General features: G+C 44.7%; 1 protein-coding gene across 4 annotated transcripts in view; it reads left to right on the forward strand.

Moving 5' to 3' along the window:
* Positions 1-27,054, forward strand: part of LOC137424626 (ubiquitin carboxyl-terminal hydrolase 54) — a gene marked incomplete at its 5' end in the record, with an annotated part of 45,373 nt that extends 18,319 nt beyond the window's left edge. Inside the window, 11 exon segments of one of the 4 annotated variants that reach the window (XM_078769454.1) lie at positions 1,793-1,930; positions 2,147-2,278; positions 2,731-3,159; positions 6,407-6,575; positions 6,677-6,798; positions 8,153-8,275; positions 12,529-12,648; positions 12,934-13,036; positions 13,466-14,877; positions 15,116-15,242; positions 26,118-27,054. In XM_078769454.1, coding sequence (XP_078625580.1) covers positions 1,793-1,930; positions 2,147-2,278; positions 2,731-3,159; positions 6,407-6,575; positions 6,677-6,798; positions 8,153-8,275; positions 12,529-12,648; positions 12,934-13,036; positions 13,466-14,877; positions 15,116-15,242; positions 26,118-26,160 — 2,918 coding nt within the window. 4 annotated transcript variants of the gene reach the window in all.
* Positions 27,055-27,275: the final 221 nt, after the last annotated feature.

Genomic DNA, 27,275 nt, shown 5'->3' on the forward strand with positions numbered 1-27,275 from the left:
GCTCGTACCGAGCGATAGAGTTATTGGAGCATGGAATGAAGGTATTGGAAAGGGTGTTGGAGAGGAGGATAAGGAAGAAAGTGAAGATCGACGAAATGCAGTTTGGATTCATGCCAGGAAGAGGAACGACAGACGCGCTTTTCATTGTGAGGCAGTTGCAGGAGAAGTACATGGAGAAGAGGAAGAAGTTGTTTCTTGGGTTTGTTGATCTGGAGAAAGCATTCGATCGGGTTCCACGCAAAGTATTGACTTGGGCATTGAGGAAGTTAGGAGTGGAGGAATGGTTGATCAGAGTAGTGATGGCAATGTACAAAAGAGCGTGCACAGCTGTAAGGACGATGGACGGGAACAGTGGTGAGTTTGAGGTGAAGGTGGGAGTGCATCAGGGGTCGGTACTAAGTCCACTACTATTTGTAGCTGTGATGGAGGTGCTGGCTCAGAACGTAAAGGAGGGTTTACCGTGGGAGTTGTTGTATGCAGATGATCTGGTGTTGATTGCGGAAAGTATGGATGGACTGAAGGAAAAGATGAACACGTGGAAGGAATGTATGGAGACAAAAGGTCTGAAGGTGAATATCGGAAAGGCGAAGGTGACGGCAAGTGGTAAAGCATGTGGTGAGGTGGAAAGAACTGGGAAGTGGCGCTGTGCTGTGTGTAGGAAGGGTGTCGGAGTGAACTCCATTCAGTGTACAATGTGCGCTGAGTGGGTTCATCAAAAATGTAGTGGTCTGAGAGGGTCATTAACCAGTGTGGCAGCTACATTCAAATGTAAGGTGTGCACAGAGGGAGCTGCAGATGGAGGAAATGTTGAGTTGGATCTTGGAGACGGCGTGAAGCTGGAAGGTGTGAAAACATTTTGCTACCTCGGAGACATGCTGAATGGAGAAGGTGGATCAGACTCGGCAACGGTTGCTCGAGTGAGATGTGCATGGAAGAAGTTTCGGGAATTGAGTGGCGTGCTGATGAGGGGAGTGTCGTTGAAGCTGAAGGGAAAGGTGTATGCTGCATGTGTGAGAAGTGTTATGATTTATGGGAGCGAGACATGGGTAATGAACGTAGAGCAGCAACGAAGGCTGGAAAGGGTGGAAATGCGAATGGTTTGACGGATGTGCGGAGTATCGTTGAGAGAGAGGAAGACAAATGATGAATTGCGAAAGATGATGGGAATAGAGCCTGTGATTGATGCTGTGAAGAGGAACAGGTTGAGATGGTTTGGTCATGTGTTGAGGAAGGATGAAAGTGACTGGTTGAGAAGAGTGATGGAAATGTATGTAGAAGGATGTAGAAGACGGGGAAGACCGAGAAAGACTTGGCTAAAGATGGTGGAAGAAGAAATGCGGGCAAGGGGGTTAACAAGGAGAGATGCAGAAAATAGGGCAAAATGGAGAAGATTGTCATGGGGACCGCAAGGCTAACCCCCGCTCTAGCAGGGAAAATGGCCTTTAAAATGCATGTTGTTGTTGTTGTATGCCTGTTTTGTCCTTTGTCATCCATAAAAAAAGTAATTTCCCTGTTTTGAATGATTTTCAATTTTGCTAGACTGACAGATAGAATGAAGCAATTACTTTACCAAGAGAGCGCATGTGTGCTCGGGACGAGATTCCGTACAATTTGCCAAAATTCGTGCTAAAGTACTGCGAAACCACAAGTTTCTGTTCCGATTCGTGCTCTCCAATTTTTAAGATACAAAATTCGAAGTCGTTCCTCAATCATAGAATGACGTGTGTCACAGTGGTATTATATGTACCTTTCATATTCCCTCCCTTGTCTCTTTGTCTCTTTTTTGACATAGGCCGCGAACCATCAATTTCGAGTGACTCAAAAACAGACTCTTCTAATGAATGCTTGCTACACCCTCATTCGGATTCCTCTGACTCGCAGTCTACAGTTATTCACAACATGGGACCTCCTGGAGATCACATTACAGGTGGTGAGACTGCATGGAATTTGATGGATGAGGAATTTCATGAAGCTTTTTGAAGTAGTATATTTTGTGGTGATGCTATATTAATGGCATCTACTCTAGTCAAAGCTTTCTTGATGAGGGCACTTAAAATGAATATCGTTCTTATGGACACATAGTTCACCAAGTTGTATTGTTCTTAAATATGGCTGATCTTGTTTTCACGGTCGTTGTGCTCTGCAGAGCCTCCCGTTTTGGAGCTCGAATGGAAGAAGGGTCCACGGAGTGGTGCTGACAAAAGGAAAGGGCCTGGAAGAACGAGCAATCCAGTTCGGGATAAAGAGTCGAACTACCATTCTAAATACATGACGGAAGGTTGTACCATCATAATTGACATTCTTGATTTATCCAGGAAGGCAAATTCATGTGCTGTGATTATTTGATGCGTTTAGTCAGTTGTATGTCATGGGGACCGCAAGGCTAACCCCCGCTCTAGCAGGGAAAATGGCCTTAAATTGCATGTTGTTGTTGTGTTGTTAGTCAGTTGTATGCATGTGGACAAATGAAATAGGTGAGAGTTGTAAACAGGGGCCGGGGTGTGGGTGCCCCTGATTTTAAGCCCCTGATTTTAACGAATCGATCTCCCCCTCCCCTCCAATAAGATTGGCAAAATGTTTTTTTCTGATGTTTCAAAACCTCAAAATATTCTTTTGGTTAATGATTGTAAATTATTTGCAAGCGTTCATTCCAGTTTTGATGTCATTCTATATGTATTACGATCGGATTAAATAAAGGTTATAATTGATTCTTTTTATTGATGCCAGCAGAAACTCTTCAAGAAAAGTCCTCACACTCAAAGTTGAAATTAGATGCCGCTAAATCAAAGCCCAAGGTCAACATGGTTCTTGGCCAAAGTCGTGCTGACGGAGGTGGGCGACACGGCGATGAAGTGGCCGGTGCAGAGTTAGGCCTTCAGCGACGGCGCAGCCTCTCCGAGGTCAACGGACAAGATGTGGTGGTGTTTATGGCAACAGGATCGGCGACCCCTGCTCGACAGCGGCACAAGGCCTGGAAGCCCAACAGGGAAGCTTTGAACGTTGACAGCGTGTTCCAGGAGCAGCGAGAACGACGTGCGGGGCACAGCAGCATTGGGGTTGGCAGCAGCAGTTGTGAAAGCAATCTTAAGGCTGGACCAACAACAGAGTCATTGAGCATTGCAGGAGTGCGGACACTTGTTCAGACAAGACCTCTAAAGGGTGGGTTTGTCATTTTGCTTTTGTTTTCTTGTGCGCAGGTGTTGTGTCAATGAAATGTTGAAATTGACTGATTTTTCTGGCCTTTGCAGGAAATAAGAAATATGCTCGACTTTCATCAATTGGATAATCAATGGATTTTATCAACTGAAATCGAATCGGCGTATGTTAACTGCTATGGGAAGTGAGAGTGAGATGCAGCTGTTTTAAGTGCACATCCATCATCAGAGTAAACGTTTACTTACTCTTTACTAATTATCAGAACAAAACTTCACAAAACACAGTATTTAACTTGTCCACTGATGCATTCATGAAGATTTGTAGTCCATTGTTTCATTAATTAGCCGAATTGTGACTTTAATTATCCACGTGCTTTTTGGAAAAAAAAACGGGAGATATTGTAGTCTGTCCGTCACGCTGTCTCCTAAACGGTTGTGCAGAAATTCACCAAACTTGGTAGTTATGATCACTGCATGGCAAGAATGTGCGAGAGCAGTATCATTTTTCGAGTACCAAAAATGCAATTCCAGGCACATTTGTATACATTCCTTTCATTAGACTCTGTATATCATTATGAAATCAACATTGGGGGACGCATGGAATGTGTAACAATTTATTGGATTTGACCCCCGGTTCAAGCCCCAAGGCTTGAGATCTCGGGATCCTGAGTTCAAGCCCCTGTCATGCCGTTGAATTGACATCACTTGGGTTGACTCAGCCTGTCATCCTTCCGAGGTTGGCAAAATGAGTACCAGCTTACTGGGAAGAATGAGCCATTGGAGTATCCTACGCCAGAGTGGCGACCTGTCCAGGATTGTGCCCAATAGGTTAGGAAACTGCTTTGGCAGCCCCATGCATCTGAAGATGCAAAAGGAGTGGTCGTCTTCTACATTGCTAAAGGTGGGAAACGTGGGGATTTGCAATGGTGCACTATCGACTTTGCTCTAGTTCTTATTTTTTAAATATAGTCAATAAGAATGGAATAGTCATTTGTGTGAGTATCCAGGCATGTGTAGGTGTGATTACTCATGCACAGAAACACTCACACACAGAAACACTCACACACAGAAACACACACACACAGAAACACACACACACACAAACACACACACACACACATACACACATACACACACACACTCACACACATACTCACACACAGACACACACACACTCACTCACTCACTCACACACACACACACACACACACACACTCACACACACACAGACACTCACACAAACACACACACACACACACTCACACACACACACACACACACACACACACTCACACACAGGCACTCACACACACTCACACACACACACACACACTCACACACAGAAACACACACACACAGAAACACACACACAGAAACCCTCACACACAGAAACACTCACACATAAACACTCACACACATAAACACTCACACACATAAACACTCACACACAGAAACACACACACACAGAAACACTCACACACAGAAACACACACACACAGAAACACTCACACACAGAAACACACACACAGAAACACACACACAGAAACACTCACACACAGAAACACTCACACACAGAAACACTCACACACAGAAACACTCACACACAGAAACACTCACACACAGAAACACTCACACAGAAACACACACACAGAAACACAAACACACACACACACACATACACACACACACACACACATACACACACACACTCACACACAGACACTCACACACATACTCACACACAGACACACACACAGACACTCACACACACACACACACACACTCACTCTCACACACACACACACACAAACACACACACACTCACACACACACACACACACAGACACTCACACACACTCACACACACACACTCAGACACAGAAACACACACACAGAAACACTCACACACAGAAACACACACACAGAAACACTCACACACAGAAACACACACACAGAAACACTCACACACAGAAACACTCACACACAGACACACACACAGACACTCACACACAGACACACACACAGACACTCACACACAGACACTCACACACAGACACTCACACACAGACACTCACACACAGACACTCACATACAGACACTCACACACAGACACTCACACACACACTCACACACAGACACTCACACACACACTCTCTCTCTCCCAACTTCCTACATGTTGACTTTCTCACAATAGCAACCGTATACTTGGTGGTGGTTTAATATAAATGATGAATTTTTAAATATTGATATTTTTCCCTTTCCCTTTACGCAAAATATTCCTCACAAATACGGTTGTATTGGAAAATTTGTTTGTTTAAAACAATAATTTAGAATACATTGCCTGACAACACTTTGCATGAATAGGATGTATTGTACCTATGCGTTGACTGTTAAAAATCTTTCACCAGGTGAAGATTTGATGATTATGTCGCTGAAGTTGTTTTTTTTTTTTGTTTTTTTTTCCCCTTTAATTTCTGCTAATTAATTGATGGTTCATTCAACATTTTATGCAATTGTGCAACAAGAGCATCTCATGGTTGTTCTTGCAAATTTCTTGCATCATTAAGTGCAATAGTGCAACACTATTGCACTATTGCAACACTATTGCAACACAACAACACTATTGCAACACAATAGTGCAATAAGTGCAACACCATCCCTGGTGTTGGGCTAGCGGCTAGGGTGCCGGCTTAGGATCCAAGGATCCTGGGTTCGAATCCCGGTCGATCGCTGAATTAACGCCAGGGGGGTTGGCTCAGCCTGTCATCCTTCCGAGGTCGGCTAATTGAGTACCAGTTCACTGGTAATTCCCTGTTTGTCGTTAAAGGCGGCAAAAAGGGTTGGCGTCAGGAAGGGCATCCGGCCGTAAAACATTGCTTCAAATAGGGGACCGAAAAACAACAACAACCACGGTTCCCGAAAAAGGCCAACCCCCGCTTTGCGGGGAAAAATGGCCTCTTAAAGGTGGGTTTTTTTTTTATTAAGTGCATTTTTAATTCTCCCAATTTGGGCATTGCAATGTATTGCTTTGTTTGAGTGTGTGGGAGAAGCAACAAGGACGTGGTGTTTCTGATAATCGATGAATTCAATTGTGAATTGATTCAATGACAATTGAATTGACAATTGTCAATTGACACTTGACAATTCAATGATTAATTCAACTCTTCGGCTATTTTGACATTGACTACTTGTTTAATGATGATGACCCACTATTCAAAATGAGTGATAGTATTTGTACCACATTGATGCAGCTTGCGGAGAAAATGATGCAGCACGAGTCAACGGGCATCTGCTGCGGATAGAATCTGGTTATGACAGTGGAGATCGCTGCAGCAACAGTTCAGCTAGCCTCGACTCGTCACCTCTCACCGAGGGGCCACTCGCTGCTGTGCAGGGTGCACCTCGGGGCACAGAAGGCAGGTGAGACCTGCACTGCATGGTATTTGTGCCTTATTGTAATATATTCCTGACTTTACAGTAATAAAGCGAAACATTAAAATAATGCGTTTTGATCTCGGCAGGGAGCAAGATTGTTCCGAAGGCACTCCTGTGGCATTTACTTGTCGGCGGCGATTGGGCAGACCGGAAAGTCCTCTGACTTCTGCTGTGCAATTGAATCCTCAGATGTGTCAGGGAGTTCCAGGTACAAAAAATGTTTCGACCTCGCTATGCATTTTGACTTTTATGGTTTGTGATGCGTACATCAATTCCAGTTGGCATCTGGGCCAAAAATAATTTTGGGTCATAAGCGGCAATGGAGAGAGGGTGAGTGAGAGAGGGTAAACCACCTTTAGAGGCCATTTTTCCCCGCAAAGCGGGGGTTGGCCTTTTTCGGGCACCGTGGTTGTTGTTGTTTTTTTTGGTCCCCTTTTTGAAGCAATGTTTTATGGCCGGATGCCCTTCCTGACGCCAACCCTTTTTGCCGCCTTTAACGACAAACAGGGAATTACCAGTGAACTGGTACTCAATTAGCCGACCTCGGAAGGATGACAGGCTGAGTCAACCCCCCTGGTCGTTAATTCAGCGATCGACCGGGATTCGAACCCAGGATCCTAAGTTATCCTAAGCCGGCACCCTAACCGCTAACCCAACACCAGAGCTAACCCAACACCAGAGTGAGAGAGGGTGAGGGGAGTTAACTACTTAGCAACCCCTCCCCCCCCCCCCCCCCCCCCCCGGCATATATTGCCTATTTATAATTTATCTTCCATGAGCCAGGGTGTTGGCTTTTCCTGGACAACTCTAACTGCTCCTTTAATTTTTTATTTTTACCTTCCTTTTTCTTGACGACTCCAACTGCTCCTTTAAATTTTTTTCTTTACCTTCCTTTTCCTTGACAACTCTAACTGCTCCTTTGAATTTTTTTTTAACCTTCCTTTTCCTGGACATCTATTACTGCTCCTTTAAATTTTTATTTTTACTTTCCTTTTTCTTGACAACTCCAACTGCTCTTTTAAATTTTTATTTTTACCTTCGTTTTTCTTGACAACTCCAACTGCGCCTTTGAATTATTATTTTTACCTTCCTTTTCCTGGACAACTCTAACTGCTCCTTTAAAAAAAATTTTTTTTTACCTTCCAAAGGTTATCTTGCTCCCTTTACCTTCTTTCTTGAGTTTAGAAATAATAAGTAGCTTGAGGACCACCATGCCTTTGTGTGATCTTATGTTTCAAAAAAATTGTCAGTCTAATTATGACATGATGCTCTGGAATAAGTGAGTGCCATTTCAGATCCACTAAATATTAAATTATTCAAATAACTCACAGATTTCATCATTTTACAGTTCTTTATTTCATTTGCAACAAACTGAGAGCATCCATTTCTTAAATGGTCACCAGCAATATGTGCAGTAATTCGACAGCGTTCCTCCTTGGGCTGTTTTTACCAACTGCCAGAAAAAACAATTTTGTAATTTGGGGGGGGGGGGGGGGTCGGGGAGGGTGGCAAGGTGAGCGAGGGAGGGAGGGAAATCCCTCTATTGGCCCTGTCTCTTTCAGGCTCGCCCAATTTGCATCACCGGTCCCAGGGCGACGAGGTGTCAGCCTCAGAGGGACTCTCAGATGAAGCCTTCTACCCCAAGCCCTCCAAATTCATGGATGTGGATGAGCTGATAGCTCAAAGTAGGGACCTTGTACACTGTTTGTCCATGTAATGTTTTTCCACTCCTTTTATTTGATGCCACATCCATCATCATTTTCATTGTCTCAAAGGCACTCGTTTTCATTTTTATACTCTACATCTGCTTCTGCCTGACTCTGTTTGGGGAGAGAGAGGAACAAATCTTTGTAGCTTAAATCTTTCCAGGCAACAGACCATTGACACCACTATGCACAGTTTTGTATGAAGGTTCGTGATCACGTGTTCCTGACAGTGACGAATAGTTATCTTACTATAATTCACCAAATGTCCGTCCGTCTGTCTGTCTGTCTGTCTGTCTGTCTGTCTGTTCGAAGGTACCGTAAATCTGCTGAACCGATCACAAAGATATTTTGGGTGGATAATCCTGGGATCTCCAGGAGTAAAATAGGCTATTTAGTTTTCCTAATTTCAGCTTTGGTCTCCAGCATTCTCAGGTTTGGACTCCCGCATAGCATTCGCGTTCGCATGATGTTCATTGTTCTCATTGGGACGATGTTGTTTTCCTGGGTGCGTGCACAAACGGCTGCACCGATCGCTGCACAGCTGCACCTGCCACGATCAGGACACGGGTTGAATACCCGCTTAAGAGAATTCTAACGTTAACGTTAACGGGTTTTTCAACTGAAGGAAACACGTATCGGGAGTACATACGTCATAGCGATTGTGAACACAATTATCGATCACGATTCACGACCACGATCATAGTGTATCGAACATTGTGGGACATTTGGTGAATTATAGTAAGGTACTGTTTAGATTTTGATGATTTGCGTGTGATATGATTTAACGGATGTTTATATGAATCGTTTAAAATATAAAAAGCCTTCAATTTCTGATATTTTACCTTTTCATTTGGGCTTCCCAATTGAAGCCCCGCCCTTAGGGCGGGTACCATTGCTAACATTCGCGTTCGCATAACGTTCATTGTGACGATGTTCTCATTGTGACGATGTTGTTTTCCCGGGTGCCGCATAAACAGCTGCACCGATCGCTGCACGGCTGCACCGATCAAACTCGGTGACCTCGGACAAAGACGTTTTATAAGGACACGGGTTGTTAGAGGACACGGGAGTACATACAACATCGGGAGTACTAACTGCACGCGTCTTCAGTATATAAATATAATAATAACCACCTTTAGAGGCCATTTTTCCCCGCAAAGCGGGGGTTGGCCTTTTTCGGGAACCGTGGTTGTTGTTTTTTTTGGTCCCCTTTTTGAAGCAATGTTTTACGGCCGGATGCCCTTCCTGATGCCAACCCTTTTTTCCGCCTTTAACGACAAACAGGGAATTACCAGTGAACTGGTACTCAATTAGCCGACCTCGGAAGGATGACAGGCGGAGTCAACCCCCCTGGCGTTAATTCAGCGATCGACCGGGATTCGAACCCAGGATCCTAGGATCCTAAGCCGGCACCCTAGCCCGCTAGCCCAACACCAGGGTCTTCCCAACAACGCGTCTTCAGTATCAAGCTTAAATCTGTCATGGCGGATCTGAAGAGCGGAATGCTTGGAGAAGCGGTGGGCTACTTCGGCATGAAGGAGGATCAGAAACGTGGACTCCCACACTGCCACATCCTGCTGATACTTGCTCCCACATGACGTTATTTTCCCGGGTGCCGCACAAATGGCTGCACCGATCGAGATTTAACGGATGTTTATATGAATCGTTTAAAAGAAAAAAAAAGCCTTCAATTTCTGATATTTAGCCTTTTCATTTGGGTCTCCCAATTGAAGCCCTGCCCATGGGGTGGGTACTGTTGCTAGTTGATCTAATCTATTGTTAGTCTTCGGCCGTTGATTCAAATCCTTATATTTGCCGTCATTACCCCCACACGCACGCAGCGAAAGCAGGGTTGAGCAATTGGTTCACTTTGTCTGTCTGTCTCCAAACGTTAGTTTGTGATCGAGGAACAACTGAATTTAAATTGAATGTTATATTTTGAGCACCAATTGGAAAATCAACCTGCAGTTTATCAGTACTTTGGCTCGGAATTTGTCCCGATTGCGCATGCACAAAGAGGTGTGAGATCATATTTTTTACTCCGGGAGGAGTGAGTGTCTGGCAGTCAAACAAAAATGAAAATCATTTCAAACAGGAAACTTGCTGTTTTAGTGACGTCATAATGGACAGAAACAACAAGCACGAATAAATGAATGTAACGTGTTAAACAAGGTGGTGTAAAATATGCCGCACTTTTTAAATCCATATTTTATATAAATTGAATTATGTAGTTTCACACTTTAAAACATAAATTACTTTATTGGCATTTTAAAAACCCTTCCGTTTAACAGTACTTGGATAAAAATATTACGGCATTTTACATCATCTCGACCAATCATATTTGCTGCTCGCCGACCCCGCCCATAATCCCCCATATCCTTTTTTTTTCTCAAGACTGCGCAGGGTAAGGTGTTCTATGAACTCTAGTTTTTGTGATTTGGCTGAAAATGATTTCTTTGATCAGATTTTTTTTCACAAGGTGATTATTAAAGCATTCTACACGGAGATAATTCAGGCAGTAGTTGGTGGGAGAGCTATATGTTAAGCTTCAGCAAAATGTGGCAGAAGTAACAGAGATATGACAAAAGTTTCATGGACATTACGCTGGTGATGTCTGGTTTTGTTCAACAATATAAATTGCTTGTGCAACAACAGACGGGATATGTTGTTATTGGAAGTAAGGGTGTGACCCCTGCATCTACTGACCAACCAAAAATACATTTGTGGTTTCTAGCAACTTAATTGCTGGACCACCACACTCTTTCCAGAGTTTTGAGTGTACCACGACTTGTCGAGAAACGTTTTTAGAATAGAACGCATCCTGGACAGGTCATTAGTCAGACCTAGAGGATGCTTGACTGAACCTGAAGAAATTTGGAATTTGGCCAGGATGCTGGCGATACCTCACCTCCTCCATGTGAAATATACCGTGGGAGCTTTAACGTCCACCAATGACCAGTTCTAGTAGATGGATCCTCCGACTTAACGTCCATCTAACTAACAGCATGCATGTTGATGCATCACCCTGCCTGTGAATCAACAGGATGAAAGTTTATAGCTGGGTCGGGATTTGAATCCTAGGCTGGACAGCATGGAGGCGATTGTCACAGCGCATACTTATAGGGTCTAGGCCATCCTGCTAGCCCTTACCACATGGTACGGAAGAAAAAAAAAATTAACTTTATTTCTTAAAATATCGTTTTGTCGAAAAAGGGTGGTTAGAGATTAACTGATTTGACTTTTTGTGAAAAGGGATTCTGAATTGTGAGATTAAGTGGGTGTTAGTGTTAGGCTTTTGTCTACCATGGTAAAATGTGTATATTTCATTTATCACTCATTTTTGGGGACTCCAGTAGTTCGTCTCATGTTACAACTTGATGAGACGGTTGATCCGGCGATGGCATCATTTTTGCAGGGCTCCGGTACCTCACTGGGTTATAACAGTAGTACTGTTCTTGGATCATGTGGTGGAAGACCTTTAAACACGTGGTTTATCATTTGTGGGGTTTTTTTTTTCTTTTTGTTCACTCAAAAGGACTGCACGGCTTTGATTGCATTGCAAAATAAATTGTGTTTGGGGTGAGGTGGTGTGGAGAGTGGGTGTGTACGGCACGATGTTGATGAACATGGTGAAATGAGCTCCATATGTAAAATTCTGGCTTCCAAAGATTTATTGGCTGCATTTGATAGAGCCAGTTTAACGAAAATGTTGCTCAATCTTACTAAAACCTTGCAATTGGTCACCGGCTTTGACACTCATACAAATTTTTATTACGGACTCTAGGCATCAAAAAGCTAAATATATCGAACAAACAGTTTCAAATGGAGCACCTCGTCGCCGTTAGAGCATTTAAATTGCATCAGATGCGGCAATAAATGCGAATTGTTGCTCCCTGCTTGCCGGCTCGATGACAGACGACACCATTTGCAATTTTGCCATCTCCATCCCGACTCCGGTTAGAATCCCGTGCGGCCACAGGCAACTTGCTGGTTTTCAAGGAAAATTTGTTCAACATGCATGCCCTGATGCACTTGTGCTTTATCTACATAACCTTCTCTTTAGTTTTGTTCTCCCGATTTTGTTTCCCACCACACTTCATCGTGTTCCATTTTGACAATGGCATGCATGATGTAAACTACACACAAGGGAACATGAATGCCTTTCGATATGAAGAGACTAAACATCACAAATGTTACTCGGAGACGAGTGAGCGAACATGTAACTTTTACAGACCGGCGGGGCGGTGAAGTGTTGGCACACATGGCAGAAGTTCAGACTACCACTGATGGATCCACCTGCTTGCCAGGCACTGGGCTTGCGATAGCCATTTACAAATGCAGCGATTCCACGTGTGAGTTGATCACTCACCTTATTTTCACTTCCGATAGACATTTACAAATGTTCATTTTAACGATGTTGAGCCATGATTCAACGAGGCTATCAGTTGCACAAGAACCTTGTTTCCAATGTGATCATTGAAATGGGTGTTAAAACTCTTCTGCACCAAATGAACCACCATGTGCCCTTGTACCATAAGCCTGCAAACCACGGTAAATGCTGCCTTCTTTACAGACTGCATGCCCACCATTAGCCAGCTTCTCAAACCTTGCTAACAGTTGCTCTTCTCGTTTTCCAGCCAAGCCTAACTCGCCGCTTGATGGTCGCTTTACTCCAGAGCTCGCGTGGAGTGCTCCCATTGATGCAGATGTGTGCGTGTGCTCGCCATCCGAGCGAGCCAGGTACAACTAACCTGAAAGCTTCATGTCGCTCGTGTGCCGAGTCTAATTGCATGCTGCGCACAACTGCTATGGTTGATAACTACTGGGGATCTTGAAGAAAGACGCCTCTTTCTATTTTCTCTTTATTTGTGCTGTGTCTTGATCATTGAGGCTGCTTACCCCTACCCACCCCTCCCCTTAATAAAAATTTTTTGGCAGTATACCCCAAAGAGGTGTTTGAAATTGCCAGATTTGGGATATGTGAGAGTGCGAGGGTAAGCGTTCTTTACCGAGATGGATTGTTTTAGAATTAACTTTGTATTTTCACTTGATATTTTTTATTGGCCAGGTTTTTGATAGTTTGGCTAAAACCTTACATGTCTGAAACAGAATTCAGTTATGACATGATTTTAACCTTTTGTACTCATATTTTCCCTTCCATGACCACAGCACTTTCTGGGGTGAAAGCAGTGACCTGGTATTGCAAAGACGACTCAAATTAGATTCAAGTCCTGCCTCCTCACCACCATCGAGGTTTGACCGAGCTGCTGATGTCTACCCTTCATGTCAAGAGTGGCCTTGGGCAGCTGTTGTTGCGGCAGGAGCTACGCTGCCCCGTCCACACCCAAACCGAAGGGCAACTAGTGAACCGGAAGGTTGCAATGCACATAACTACGTTCACCCACCAGCAGCAGACTCAAAAGATTTGATAAACTTCAATATGCCACTGTCCCAATTTCAAGCAAGTCCAAGCGCTCTTGAACTATCTCAGCGTTCTCGCCTCTCATCTTCAACTGAGCGTCTTTGTACTGGCTATCATGCTCCTTTACTCCGAACAAGAAGTGATGCCACTGTAATTGCAACAACGCGAAGCAACCACGAAACTGTGAGACTCCCAGATGTGAACTGCAATGAAACTCATGCTCTGCATGCAACGAGGGTCTTGTCTGGGGTGCCAAATCTTGTGCCACTACGCTATGAGCCGATTTCACGCTCTTCTGAATCAGTACGCGATGCAGTTCGGGCAGCAGCAGCTGCTGGTGCAACACTGCGCCGTCGAAATTCTGATCACGACAGTTTGGCTAACAATGAACGGCAGGCCATCACTATGGCAGCATCTATGCTGTTGCCTTTGCCCAGCACTTTGGCAAACACAACCGCTGTTCCACCCTTCTGGTCACCAGTTGATAAGCGGAGCTCACCAGATTTAGGTCAGCTTGGTGGTCCAAGGCCACGGCCTATGGGCCCAGATACATGGCGATCTTGTGAGGCTGTGCATTGTCTGGTAGGCCGAAGAACAGAGACCAGTGTTGGGGGCTGGTCAGGCGGTGTCTTGGTTTACCTTGCGGAAACAGCAGTGTCCTCTGATGAAGTGCCATGCCACTATCCTTTGACACACCAGGACCTGGAATGGGAGCGTCAGTGCAGCAGTGTTGTTAAGATGCCCAGTGTCCGTAGCCTTGTTGAGCAGTTTCAGGATACCACAAGGCCACTCCCCACAAGTACTGTCCCCCGTTCAGCAGGCTCTAGTCCCGTTCACAGGCCTGACCCCTGCCATAGCCGTTTACGGCAAAAAGAGTGGCTCGACATGCCTCCTGTCAAAAATGCAGGCAGGGCGCCAACGGAATGCATTGAGCCAATAATGAGTAGTGGGCAGCTTGCTCCTCCCTCTGCTTCTCCTCCTCCACCACCACCACCACTGCCACCACCACTTCCACACGTGTTTCCTAGCGAGGAAAGACATGAAGGGTTGGTCTCGGAGGTATCTGATTTAGAATCACTTTTTCAAGCAAGCTTGCAGGCTGGAGTTGGTGTTACCAGCCAGCGAAGGGAGAGCGGACGGTCGGGAGCAATGGCAGGGGGTGAGTTGCAGCTTTAGTCACTACAGACTATTTTCCATGATCTGAGTGAAGCAAAATGAAAACGGCTTGCACAATTAGTTGTTTTTTTTAAATAAAAAAATGTCTATCTCATGCGAAAAAGTTAATTTACTGCAAAGCCATAATAACAAGCTTATTTTGGTGCCCTTGCACAAAAGTTAAATGCTGCAAATTAAGTTTTTTGTTTGAATGATATTTAATCAATGTGTGTGTCAAGCAGCAGGCTCTACTGCAAGAAAATCTCACCAGGCTCCTGCGTACAATTTGGCCTTGCGTGCTCGTGCACGTGCCCCCTTGCATGGCCCTGAACATGAGGTGCTGAGTGAAGGAGCGCCACGACGGGGCAGGTAGGAAAGAATAGTTTTAGACTGCCTCAAAAGTTTTTCCTTGATATTTCTTAGAGTTAATTAGAGGAGGGTCACTATAATTAATGGGAGGAGGTTAACCCTCCCCTCAGCCTCCTCACTTGGCCTGTGTTGACCCATTCCTTCCTGCTCTGAAACCCATCTCACTCCCCCATACCTCCCCTCTCTCGCACTCCAATCCCCCAGTCTCTGTTCTTCCATCCTTCTTTTTCACTCTGTAGGTCTCCAACATCAGAGGGCTATAAACAAATTTCTCAGATCTCTATTCAGATTGTTTGCTCGAACTACATACATTATTTGTCTGTAAACCTTTCCTAGCAGGACGTTCACTCACCTGTCTACCTCACTGGCTGCTCCCTCCTATGTGTTGACTGATCCAGGTCATGTGTTGCTAGTGGTGTTGCGATTTATGTTCATAACTTCCTTTCCCACAGACCCTGCCACTCCTTTAATTTGGTTCCCTTTCTGAGATACTATTGTTTCTATGTGAGGTTGCTCTTCCCTTGAACTTTGACGACTCCATCTATAAGGTTATTATTTTTCAGACATTGGGATTCTCTGCTGTTTTTCCCATCACAGTTCACTTTCTATTCTGTGGAGACTTTAATTGCCACTATGCCAGTTTACTGGGAGGTCGCCCTCAAACTACAACCCATGGTATTGCAGCCAAGGCCTTTAGTGATCCAGCTGCCCTTATCCAGTCTCTAACGACTTGCATCTCTCCAACTAGCAGACATTCTTTGTCGGAATTATTTGTCAAACTTCCCCTTCATGCTGTCCTGCTGTTCTTAGCTCTTTTGATCACACACATGTGAACATTTTTATCTCCTTGGTGGTCTTCAGACTGGCGCAAGGTGCCGGCAGGTATGGCAGTCCAGCAAAACAGATTGGTTTTGTCTGAAATCTACTCTCTCCCTCAGATGGGTCCGATTACAGTCCAAGGCTGCTCTGAGCCGGCGGTCTGAGACCTCTGCGAACGGCTGAAACGATGTTAGAATTTACTGGGTTCAGATTTTGCAATTATGATTCTCCAAGGATCGTTCAAATGAAAGCCGAACCTGGCGGCTGTTCACGCACTTGTTGGCAAAAGGCAGGAAGTCGTTTCTTTACAATTAAAAATGGTTTTATTAATGATGTGTTCGGGGGGTGGGAGGGGGGTGAGGGAAGGGCTGGACATGACACTATCAATACGTAACAAACCAAGTGGTTGACAGACAAATAGGGATGAAAGGAACACAATCTTATTTCTAATGAAAAACATTCCCTCATGGCACCAAATTACCGGATTCGCACAACGAATAGAAACACAGATGAGGACTTGAGGCAGACACAAGCTGGTTTTGGTTGCAGGATGATGAGTGTTGGCTGGTGTGGCACAAGGTGACGTGAGGCTCAGGGAGCAATGGCGATTAGGGAGATGGCCAAGGAGAGAGGGGGATGTCTCTTCCTCTGTTCCAAATGCTCAACTGCCGCGCTCATGCACGCAGACATGGCCTTTTCCTCCTCTGGGACCGTCATCATGGGCGGCGGGTCCTGTTGTTAGCCGCTCAGTGTCTGTGGGCATTATCATCTTCCGGGCCATCCTGCCATATGGCGTGGGCCTTAGAATAAGTGTTCTGCCCTCATCCAGGGCTCCGCAGCTTACTTTACTGTCATGGCTAGCAGTCTGCAGGCCAAGCAGTCCGTGGTGTTTACAGGCCACACAGTTCATGTTGCTTCCTATAAAGTGCCGGGGGTGCCACAAGTCCTCCACCTGGCCTCGCCTGTCACATGATGTTCTGCATAATGCAACCATACCCTATTCTGCTTTAAGGTTTACAATAACTGCCTCCTTGGAGCATGTTTAACTATATGCCCTATCTCTGACAGTTTCCATGATGTGGTGTGGATCCTCTCCTCTCCCCTGTGTGTGATCATCTCTTCTTCTCCCTTGTGTGTGATCCTCTCCTCCTCTCCCCTGTGCGATCCTCCCCTCCTCTCCCCTGTGTGCGATCCTCCTCTCCTCTCCCCTGTGTGCGATCCTCTCCTCCTCTCCCCTGTGTGCGATCCTCTCCTCCTCTCCCCTGTGTGCGATCCTCTCCTCCTCTCCCCTGTGTGTGATCCTCTCCTCCTCTCCCCTGTGTGCGATCCTCTCCTCCTCTCCCCTGTGTGCGATCCTCTCCTCCTCTCCCCTGTACAGTGTACGTGATGAGGGGAGGGAGGAAGATGAGGGAGGTAAAGGGGGGGAGATTTCAGGTCCTGAAGTCACATCTTGCATTACGTGGAATTTCACATTACAAATTATATTTCCCATGTGCATGGACATGGATTCACATATTATATGAAGTAAATAAATAATGTAGATTACATAATTTCTGGATCTGACGAGTTGCCAGTTTAACTATTTTGTAAAACTCTGCATGCAGCATCTAACTCAAGATGTCCAAATGTCATAGACGTATATTTCCGTGGATGTCCCATGGGTGCCCCACTAGTCTGTCTATATTATAAAACAGGAGTGTCCGTTTGTCCCGAATCTACTCCCTCAGTTTTGGGGCTAGCCCTAGTCAAACCTTCTGTGGAACGTTCTGGGGTCCCAGCGGGCGTTGATGAATCACCCTGCATGCAAAATACCAGGGTGACAGTTTACAGCCGACCTGAGATTTGAACCCAGGGTAGACAGCTCAAAGGTAAATGTGTACACCACTAAAGTCTAAGCTATCCTGCCAGCCCAAATCTTCCTTTGTGTTCCACCACGATTTTCTCAATTTTGTTATCAATAGTCACACCAGTCATACAAAAGACTTTTAAAATGGTATGTGCTGCTGCCTTGCTTGACCCTCAGCATTTAATTGAGGTGATAGAGCACAGATAAACTCCATGGGTTGGAATCCCATAGGGATTTTTCTTTTATTCTCCTGCTGACTGTGGAGATAGAAGCAACATCACAAGTTAGCATCGCCAGAACACCGAGCGTCCCGGTAAGTTCCGTCGCTTCCCCCAAGGTCATCAGCTGTGTTTACCTGAATTAAAATCCTGTATTGTCTGGCGTCTGCACGTGTGTACATGATTTGTGAGAAACCTTTTCCTTGAGCCCTAGACCCTGCAAAAAGTAAATAAGTAAATGGAAAAACCACCAGAGATTTGCGGGATTTATTTTTTCTTCCTCTTCACACATTTGCTCTGCGAAGAGGCTGGAGTGCTGGACGGCACCTGTGGCTGGATAGTATAATCGTCCTCCCCAGCATGCCTTTCTTTTTATACAAGGTCGAGGCTCATGGGAGAGTGAGAATGAATATTCGCAAAGCAGGCACATTGGGGAAAGATTCCCATCAAGTCTTCGACCACCATGTCTGTTTACAGCACCCTCATTCCTCTTCCCACTCCAACGTCTCATTAACTTTATCTGCAGTTAATTCCATCAATTAATCTTGGCAATTTTGTATCACGCATCGAGAATGTCAAAAAACATGGATGCAAATATGTTGCGTTCACCAAAATCATCCTGAATGTTTCGTGTAGCTCAGGTGTAATGAATTTTGTTTTGTGTGGCGAATCACAATTCCAATATGGAGAAAACTAATTGAGAAGTACACTTTATTTTAATGGACAGCATAACATAGCCAAAGCCTGTCAATTGTAATGCGTCTGCTAAATCTGCCGACAAGTCAGGACCAGAAGACCAGTTCTGATCAGACCATGCACCCCTACCCCCGCAGGGATGAGGTGCAATCAGGTTCTGATAGGTTGTCCCGCTTTTGAGTTTTTTTGTCTCCCCTGTGTGGATCCGTTATCCACACAGGTGTGGATGTGGCTTTTGAGGCCACAAATGAGGTTTTTGTCTTTGATCGTTTTAGAGGAAATGAAAACCTTTACAGAGATGGTTACATCGACTGTTTTCAACACGTTAGGCCCCTGGTTATACTGGCTTTGACTCTTGAGAGGGTATGTGGTTGTTGGCATTGGAAGAAGAGTAGGTTGGTGCTGGAGAAGTCCAATGTTTTTTTCAAGTTTCCAATTTAGATGACCCTTCATAGAATGAAGAAGTTGTTTTGCTCGGGAAGCATCTGTGTCGGTGGACAGGTGGAACAATGGACGCGGAATCAACAGAACATTGACCGAAGTATGCTAACTGCCGAAGGAAGCAAGGAGAAGCTCATCTTCAGGCGTTAAGCCTTCATTGAAGCAAAAATGCAAAAGGAAACTTTCGTAATTTGCATAAACCAAAGATGCGTCCAAAAATACCTGGGTCGCAGGGGTAAAATTTTCAAAATTGTCAGAGACTTCAAATTAGGCTCAAATGAAGGGGAATTTTACACGGATTCATATCATAGCCAACTCTGACATGAATTTATGTAAATTTCTTCCTAATGGGAATACCCGACCCGCAAAGTCAGCACACAAGATGGTGCATCAGTAAGAGTGGTATGTAATGAAAAGTGTATAATCCGGTGAAAAGTGTGTATCTGGTGTGGAATGAGAAGTGTTCTAATTTATAATTCAGTCTTTCTCTGCGGCAGTAGAGTTCGAAATGGCTGATTCAGCTGTTGATGATGGGAAGTGCCTCATCCCAACCTGTAGCAGGTCTGGACCACTACAAACATTCAAGCTACGAGGAGTCAAGAAAGTGATTCAGTGTGAAACAGAGAGGGATGACGATGAGACCCGTAATCGAATGCAGGCTATTTTGGATTCTCAAGGCGAGCAAGAATCAGTAGTGCTTCATAAAAACTGTTATTGTTCATACCTCGAAGGACCATGTCGGAAAGGTTGCTCAGAGAAACAAGGATGACGGCGATGAACCACCAGTTGTCAAAATTAGGTCACGAGTGAAAAATTTGCTTTTAAAACGCAATGCTTGTTTTGTGCTGAAGTTTGTAAACCTGTAGATCCTGAACATCCTGAGAGGTGGGACAAGGTAGTACAGTGTGAAAGAAAGGGTGTCGCAAATGCTCCACCTTCAACGGTGTGCATGATTTAGCTGCAGCTGAGGCACAGTATCATCTTCGCTGCTATGATGTGTTCAGGAAAATCCCTGTGTATGCTGTCCAGACCTCGATGATTGATGATGAAGCTATGAAATTGCTTGCTTGTTGATGAGATGTATGCTAATCGAAAGCTATGTACTTGGACATCCATTGAACTAAATGATAAGTGTGTGAGTTATGGTGGTCAGTTGACGTGTAAGCAAATGTTTACCATGCTTGTTACGCATTTGGGTGATGATGCTGTGGTTCTTCGTATAGAGGGTTGTGCATCCATTGTTGGATTCAGAGAGCTTGTAGGTAAAATCTGTAAGATTGTCAAAGTGGATACTATGGATGAGGAGAAAGAGGATGCTTTGGTAATAAAGATCACAACCGAGGCACGTGGCGTTCCATTCAACAATAACAACTTTGATCTTGGTGATTTCACCCATGCCAAAACAAAGCAACAGACAAGTGCTACACTTCTTAGGTTTGTCTCAGAGCTCATCTCAAAAGGTGAAATCACAAAAGCGTCACTGAGCCTGTCACATTCCAGACAATCTCACATTACCAATGAAGGTAACCAAACAACGCTTGGGTTGGGTGTCAAACTACACCGCAAATTTGGTAGCAGTGATCTCATTCGGATCTTATATGAGCATGGGCACATTGTGTCATATTACGAGGTGCTGCAGTTCCGGAAGTCGGTGGCGAAGTATGTCGGTGACAATGCTGCCATGCTACATCGGATGATGGGGCTCTGTCGGACAGTCGGAATCGTATTTGGCTGGTATGACAACTTTGACTTGCTGGTGTCAACTCCAAATGGTAGCCGTGAGACCCACGCCATGGCAACAGAGTTTCAGAGGCAACCAGCTGGGATCATCGAGGCCGGCAGTGCTCAGCCTGGCATCAGTACTGTCATAATCCCTCGCCTCACGTCAAAGCAGGCCAGGTCTGTGGGAAATAACAGGCCCGTTCCACTTATGCACTATACTGGCCCGAAGAAGGTGAAGCCCCCTGCAGTGCCCACTGGCAAGACCACCGGGATCAGCTACACCAAGGCTAGTGGTTGACAGGCCAGTCTGGTGGCTGCCCAACAGAAGGACACACAGTGGCTCAACAGCCTGATCCAGGGGCACGATGCTATGGAGTGGAATGGATTCAACAATCAGCTAGCCAGGAGCCAGGGTGTACTCAAACCTGCGAGCACCTATATGTGCGGTCCATTGATTGACGCGCCACCCTCGCACCCGGACACCATCCTCACAACACTCACGCACATGCAGAGGTCACTGCTTGACATGGGGATGACATACGTTCATCTTTCCATTGACATGCAGTTGTTTGTAGTAACCAAACAGAACGTAATCGCCCATCCTGGTGGGATGCATATTATACAGTCGTTCATTGGCTGCATTGCTAAGCTGATGAAAGGTTCAGCGTTGGATGTATATGTATCCGTAGCATACGGGGGTCTGACAGGTATCTTCAATGAGAAGTCCTGGGTGAAAGCCATGCGGTCCTTTCGGGGCGTATCAGCGGCGCTCTTGAAGCGGTTTCTATCATCAGGGCCAAAGACCTTTGAGTAGATAGAGAAGTATCTGGACACTGCTCGCCTCCATCCTACTGGCCGGCATTGGGTGGACAACTTCCTTCTCCCCACACTCCTTGTCCACCAGTTTGAGCGTGCAGAGAGAGAGGGTGACTTCTACCTAAAGCAGCTGACCATGGAGCGCATGCTGAAGTACTTCCCCGCTGGTCATGTACAGTACGCCCGCTATCTCACCCAGTACCTGCTGGAGATGCGTGCACTCCCTGCTGAGGCCAAGACGGGCCTTGTGTCCGGCGCTTTTGTCTGTCGGCACCATGAAGGATACTGGAACACTGTCTCTGGTGACCAGTTTGGCGAGCAGACTGCCATCACAATCGGCAAGGGAGCTCTCGAAGGCATGACTCTGTCTGCTGAGCGTGTTTGTGAGTGGATTGACGCCTTCCCTGTCACCGTGCATGTGTCAGACCACATGGACTACATCTACTCTGCTGATCCACCAGATCAGTCTGCGCAGAAACAGCACAAGGAGGAGTTGAAGCACCGGCGTGTCATTGATGTGGAGGTGGAGAAGCACATTCACCCCTTGGAAGATCACCGCCCTCATCTGTACAATCCCGTCACTGGCCAAATTGCCCCTGCTGAAGTGAATGTGGCTGATTCGATTGTGATTGGAGAAAAGATGGAGAGCAAGTACAGCGCCAGTCTCCCTGATGGGTTTTACGACCCTATCAGTAGCCCCATCAAGACGATGGACGTTCTCAAGAAGCAGGTCAAGGGCAGCAAGGTCAGGCGAGTCATCGACCTTGAGAACATCTTTCTCCGGCTCTTGCTAATTGGTCAGCGGCGGCAGATGGAGCTTGGGCCTCTGTTTGCCTATGAGCTGTGTGCAGTGCCTCCATCACTCATCGTCGAGCATGGTTGTCTCCGCAAAGGCAACATTGACCTGTACTCCCAAAATTATAGGAACATGTGTAGGCCATCTTCAAATATGAACAAATTATCCACGTAATGACTAAAATAATGTGATTTGTCCTCTGAGAGTCCAAAACGGGACCGTGTCATAACTTGTCCTTTGATCTTGACCTGATCTTCACCTTGAACCGAAAAATAACATCGGAAATGGATTCTACACCTCCCAAAACCCCTTAAAAGAGGTATTATACATCATTCCACGACAAACGGTTCCAAAATTAAATTTGCAATATGGCCACCAGAGGCCGTCTTGGATTTATGGAATTTACCAGAGTTGCCCAAAGATGAAGTTTGGGCAACCAAGCTGAATTTGCTGTGGGAACCCATGGGAGTACAAATCCATCAAAAAACTTTATAGGATAGAACATTTCTCGGTTCATGAAATGACCAATGGACTATTAGCATAGTTCTTGGATCAACATCCGTTGATTCCTTCCATTTAAGCACATTATTAACCTTTGTAATGAATCAGTGCTGTTGAATTGCTGACAAAGTAGATTATAATAAAATACAGGCTTGGAAGGTGGGGATGATTATAGGGCATCAGGGACTTTGCTGACGTCCAGCTTTTCACACCGGTTAACATCAAAGTGAAGGCAAGGTGAAAACAAGCACCTATTTAACTTGTGCAAATTAAGGGTACCTTCCAATATCTTAAATGACTCAGGAAAGATTAAAGAGTGCGCCAAAATATTGTTGTGCATTTTGGGGCTCAATCCACCACCTACGTCCAGGAACAACATTCAGACGGAAGTCAAACAGTTCAATCTTGGTTTCATCAGACCACAGAATCTTGTTTCTCACAGTCTTAGCGTCCTTTCGGTGCTTTTTTGCAAACTCCAAGCGGGCCACTGTGCTCTTGGGAACCTTCAATGCAGCAGAATTTTTTTTTGTAGGCTTCCCCAGATCTGTGCCTCGACACAATCCTGTCTCTGAGGTCTGGTCTGCAGGCAGTCCCTTCGACCTCATGGCTTGGTTTTTGCTCTGATATGCATTGTCAGCTGAGACCTTATATATAGACAGGTGTGTGCCTTTCCAAATCATGTCCAATCAATTGAATTTCCCACAGGTGGACTCCAATCAAGGTGTAGAAACATTTCAAAGATGATCAAGAAAAATGGGAGGCACCTGAGTTAAATTTCAAATGTCATAGCAAAGGGTATGAATACTTATGTCAATGTGATATTTCAGTTTTTTCTTTCTAATAAATTTGCAAAACTTTCTAAAATCCTGTTTTCTCTTTGTCATTATGGGGTGTTGAGTGAAGATTGAGGGGAAAAATGAATTTAAACGATATCATCGTAAGGCTGCAACATAACAAAGTGTGAAAAAAGTGAAGGGGTCTGAATACTTTCTGAATGCACTGTATCCCCCAGAAGTTGATAGGAAAGTTGGGCCTGTTGGGCTTGAACACCTCCCTCTGTAATTGGATCCTGGACTTCCTGACCGAGAGACCTCAGACAGTACGGATCGGAAATAACATCTCCGACCGGTGCCCCCCAGGGGGCTGTGTGCTCGGTCCACTGCTGTTCACATTGCTGACTCATGACTGTTCTGCCAAGGACAGTTCAAATCATATCATCAAGCTTGCTGACGACACGACAGTGGTGGGTCTTATCAGCAACAATGATGAGTCAGCATACAGAGAGGAGGTGGAGCGGCTAGCAGTCTGGTGTAGTAACAATAATCTGTCTCTTAATGTGGATAAAACAAAAGAGATGACTGTGGATTTCAGGAAGGCCCGTGCTGACCACTTCCCACTGTACATCAACGGTTCCACCGTGGAGACAGTTAGGAGCACCAAGTTTCTTGGTGTACACATCACAAATGACCTCAAATGGTCCTTCAACACCACTTGCCAAGCCAAGAGAGCACAGCAGCGTCTCTATTTCCTGCGACGCATGAGGAAGGCAAGCCTTCCCCCCTTCCAACCTCACCTTATTCTACAGGGGTACCATTGAGAGCGTCCTGACCAGCTGTATCACTATCTGGTACAGGAATTGCAATGTCTCGGACCGCCAGACTCTGCAGCGGATAGTGGAGACAGCTGAAAACATAATTGGGGTCTCTCTCCCCTCCATGCAGGATATCTATTACAAACGCTGCACACGCAAGGCCGCCATCATAGCTGATGACCGTTTCTACCTGTCCTATGGACTTTTTTCCCTCCTGCTATCTGGGAAAAGGTACCGCAGCATCCGGGCCAGATCTGCCAGACTCTGTAACAGCTTCTTCCCCCAGGCTGTCAGGCTCCTCAACACCATTTTACCTTCCACCACACACTTTAATTTAACTAACAGGGTCTAAACGCCCTCACCCTCACCCCCCCCCCCCCCTACTTGCACTACATATATCATATGCTGCTATACACATATGTTTCTACATAAATGGTTTACTTATCAGATGTAACCTACAGTCAACTGTTCAACTCTATACATTTTGTTAAAGATTTTATTTTATGTTGTCTTGGATATACTCATATTGCCATGGATATTCATTGTGTATTTACTGTTTACTATCCTGTGTATTTATAGTACTAGCAATGGTACCCGCCCTATGGGCGGGGCTTCAATTGAGAGGCCCAAATGAAAATGCAAAATATCAGAAATATAAGCCTTTTTTATTCTAAACGATTCATATAAACATCCGTTAAATCATATCACACGCAAATCATTAAAATCTAAACAGTATTTGTAGAATTTCAATAAAAGCCACATCACTGTTCATATCGGTAAATATTATTCCATCGTATTTGGAAAAACTGGAAAATTGGAAAAATTTGAAATTGGAAAAACAATATAGCCTATTTTACTCCAGGGGGTCCCAGGATTACCCAGCCAAAATTTCGTTGCGATCGGTTCAGCCGTTTTTGCAGTACCTGGGAACAGACAGACGGACAGACATTTGGTGAATTCTAGTGAGATTGTTCTGTGTATTTATGGTATTGCGTGACACTTGTCATGTCCAATTGCACTATGTGTAGTCTTGCTTGAATGTTTATATTGCAGCGAGGTCCAGGAGGAACGTCATTTCGTTCCATTTTGTACTGTATTGTATATGGATGGGATGACAATAAAGTTTATTGAATTGAATTGAATCGAGTTGAAATTTGCGGAGTAGATCTAGTTTTACTTTCTGGTTGGAAGCACCTTTCTTTCTTAAAAAAAAAAAAAAAACATCTATATATATATATATGTGTGTGTGTGTGTGTTTATATGTGATATGTATACCCTTGCAATTTCTTTTTTGAGTTTTGACAGGGGATTTGTGTTTTGTTTTTGGGAGCAGATCGAGCTGTTGGCAGTATTTAATGGTTATGAAGCAACAGTGTGTTTCACTGCAATGTGCAGAGGGAAAAACTATAATGACCTGTGCCACCGACAGCATTCAAGATGCAGAAAACAAAGAGCCAAGCTTTGTGATTTGACGACCAACCAAGGATGCTGCCCTTTCATCCAATGGCCTCGCAGAGCTACTCACCCAGATTGGAGAAGCTTTTTTCTTTTCTTTTTTTACGCACGCATGCTTCATTATATTGGCCTTACTGTGGCTGATCAGTGATCAGGGTTGCAAACGAGGAATCTGATGCAATACCCTTACCCTGCCCCTAAAATGAGAGCCCTTTTGAGCTTGCAGCCGAAAGCTGACCTTCCTGAGCATTTTGGAATACTCGCCATATGAGTTGGCGGGCCTGACGTGTGGCAGGACGCTGTGTTGGTAGCTGTGGAGTTTGCATTGAATGTTTTGATGACGTATGATGGAAGAATGCTGATTATGAATCATGTAAAAACGCATTCGTCAATAGCGTTTGCCATAAGCATCTATTTTACCCAGGAATAGAGATTTTATAAACGATGAATATGTATGCATTCGGCTGCTATACACCTGTATATATGGCTACACTATTTTGGTGTGTACATATATATAAATATATAAATATATACCCTTGCAACCCCTAATTTTTAGTTTCAAACCTACAATCATTCTGAAATGCATATTTTCATACTTCCAATTGAAGGGGGTTGAGCGATTTGCCAACATCTGTTGCCAAAATGAGGAGTTTGCATCGTGACAAAGATGTGAGTATTGCAGTATGGATTGAATGCTTTATTTTTATTTTATTTTATTTTGGAGGAAAAACGGTGTGTAAAGCTTTTTTAGGCAAAGGTTTACGTTTTCAAAAGAGCGAATTGTTGAGATTGTGATAAATGAAAAAGGGTCTTTTTTTGGCACAAGCTGCTGTGTTATGCCCTTTGAGGCCTACCATGTCACAATCAAATCGAGGAAATGCAATAAAGTTTCACCTGCCTTGATGCCGAAACCTCTGTTTCTGAACCTTGATTGTCAATTCAACATCTGACCATCTCATCTGGGCAATAGGTTTGTTTTATATCAAAACACACACACACACACACTATATATATATATATATATATATATACATATATATACACACACACACACACGCACACACACACACACACACACACACACACAGTCGAACTCCAACGTACGTGTGTTCCATGTATTTGCGGGTTCTGC

Source organism: Myxine glutinosa, unplaced genomic scaffold (assembly GCF_964187855.1).
Source record: "Myxine glutinosa unplaced genomic scaffold, kmMyxGlut1.1 SCAFFOLD_2604, whole genome shotgun sequence".
In the NCBI taxonomy this organism is placed as follows: Eukaryota; Metazoa; Chordata; class Myxini; order Myxiniformes; family Myxinidae; genus Myxine; species Myxine glutinosa.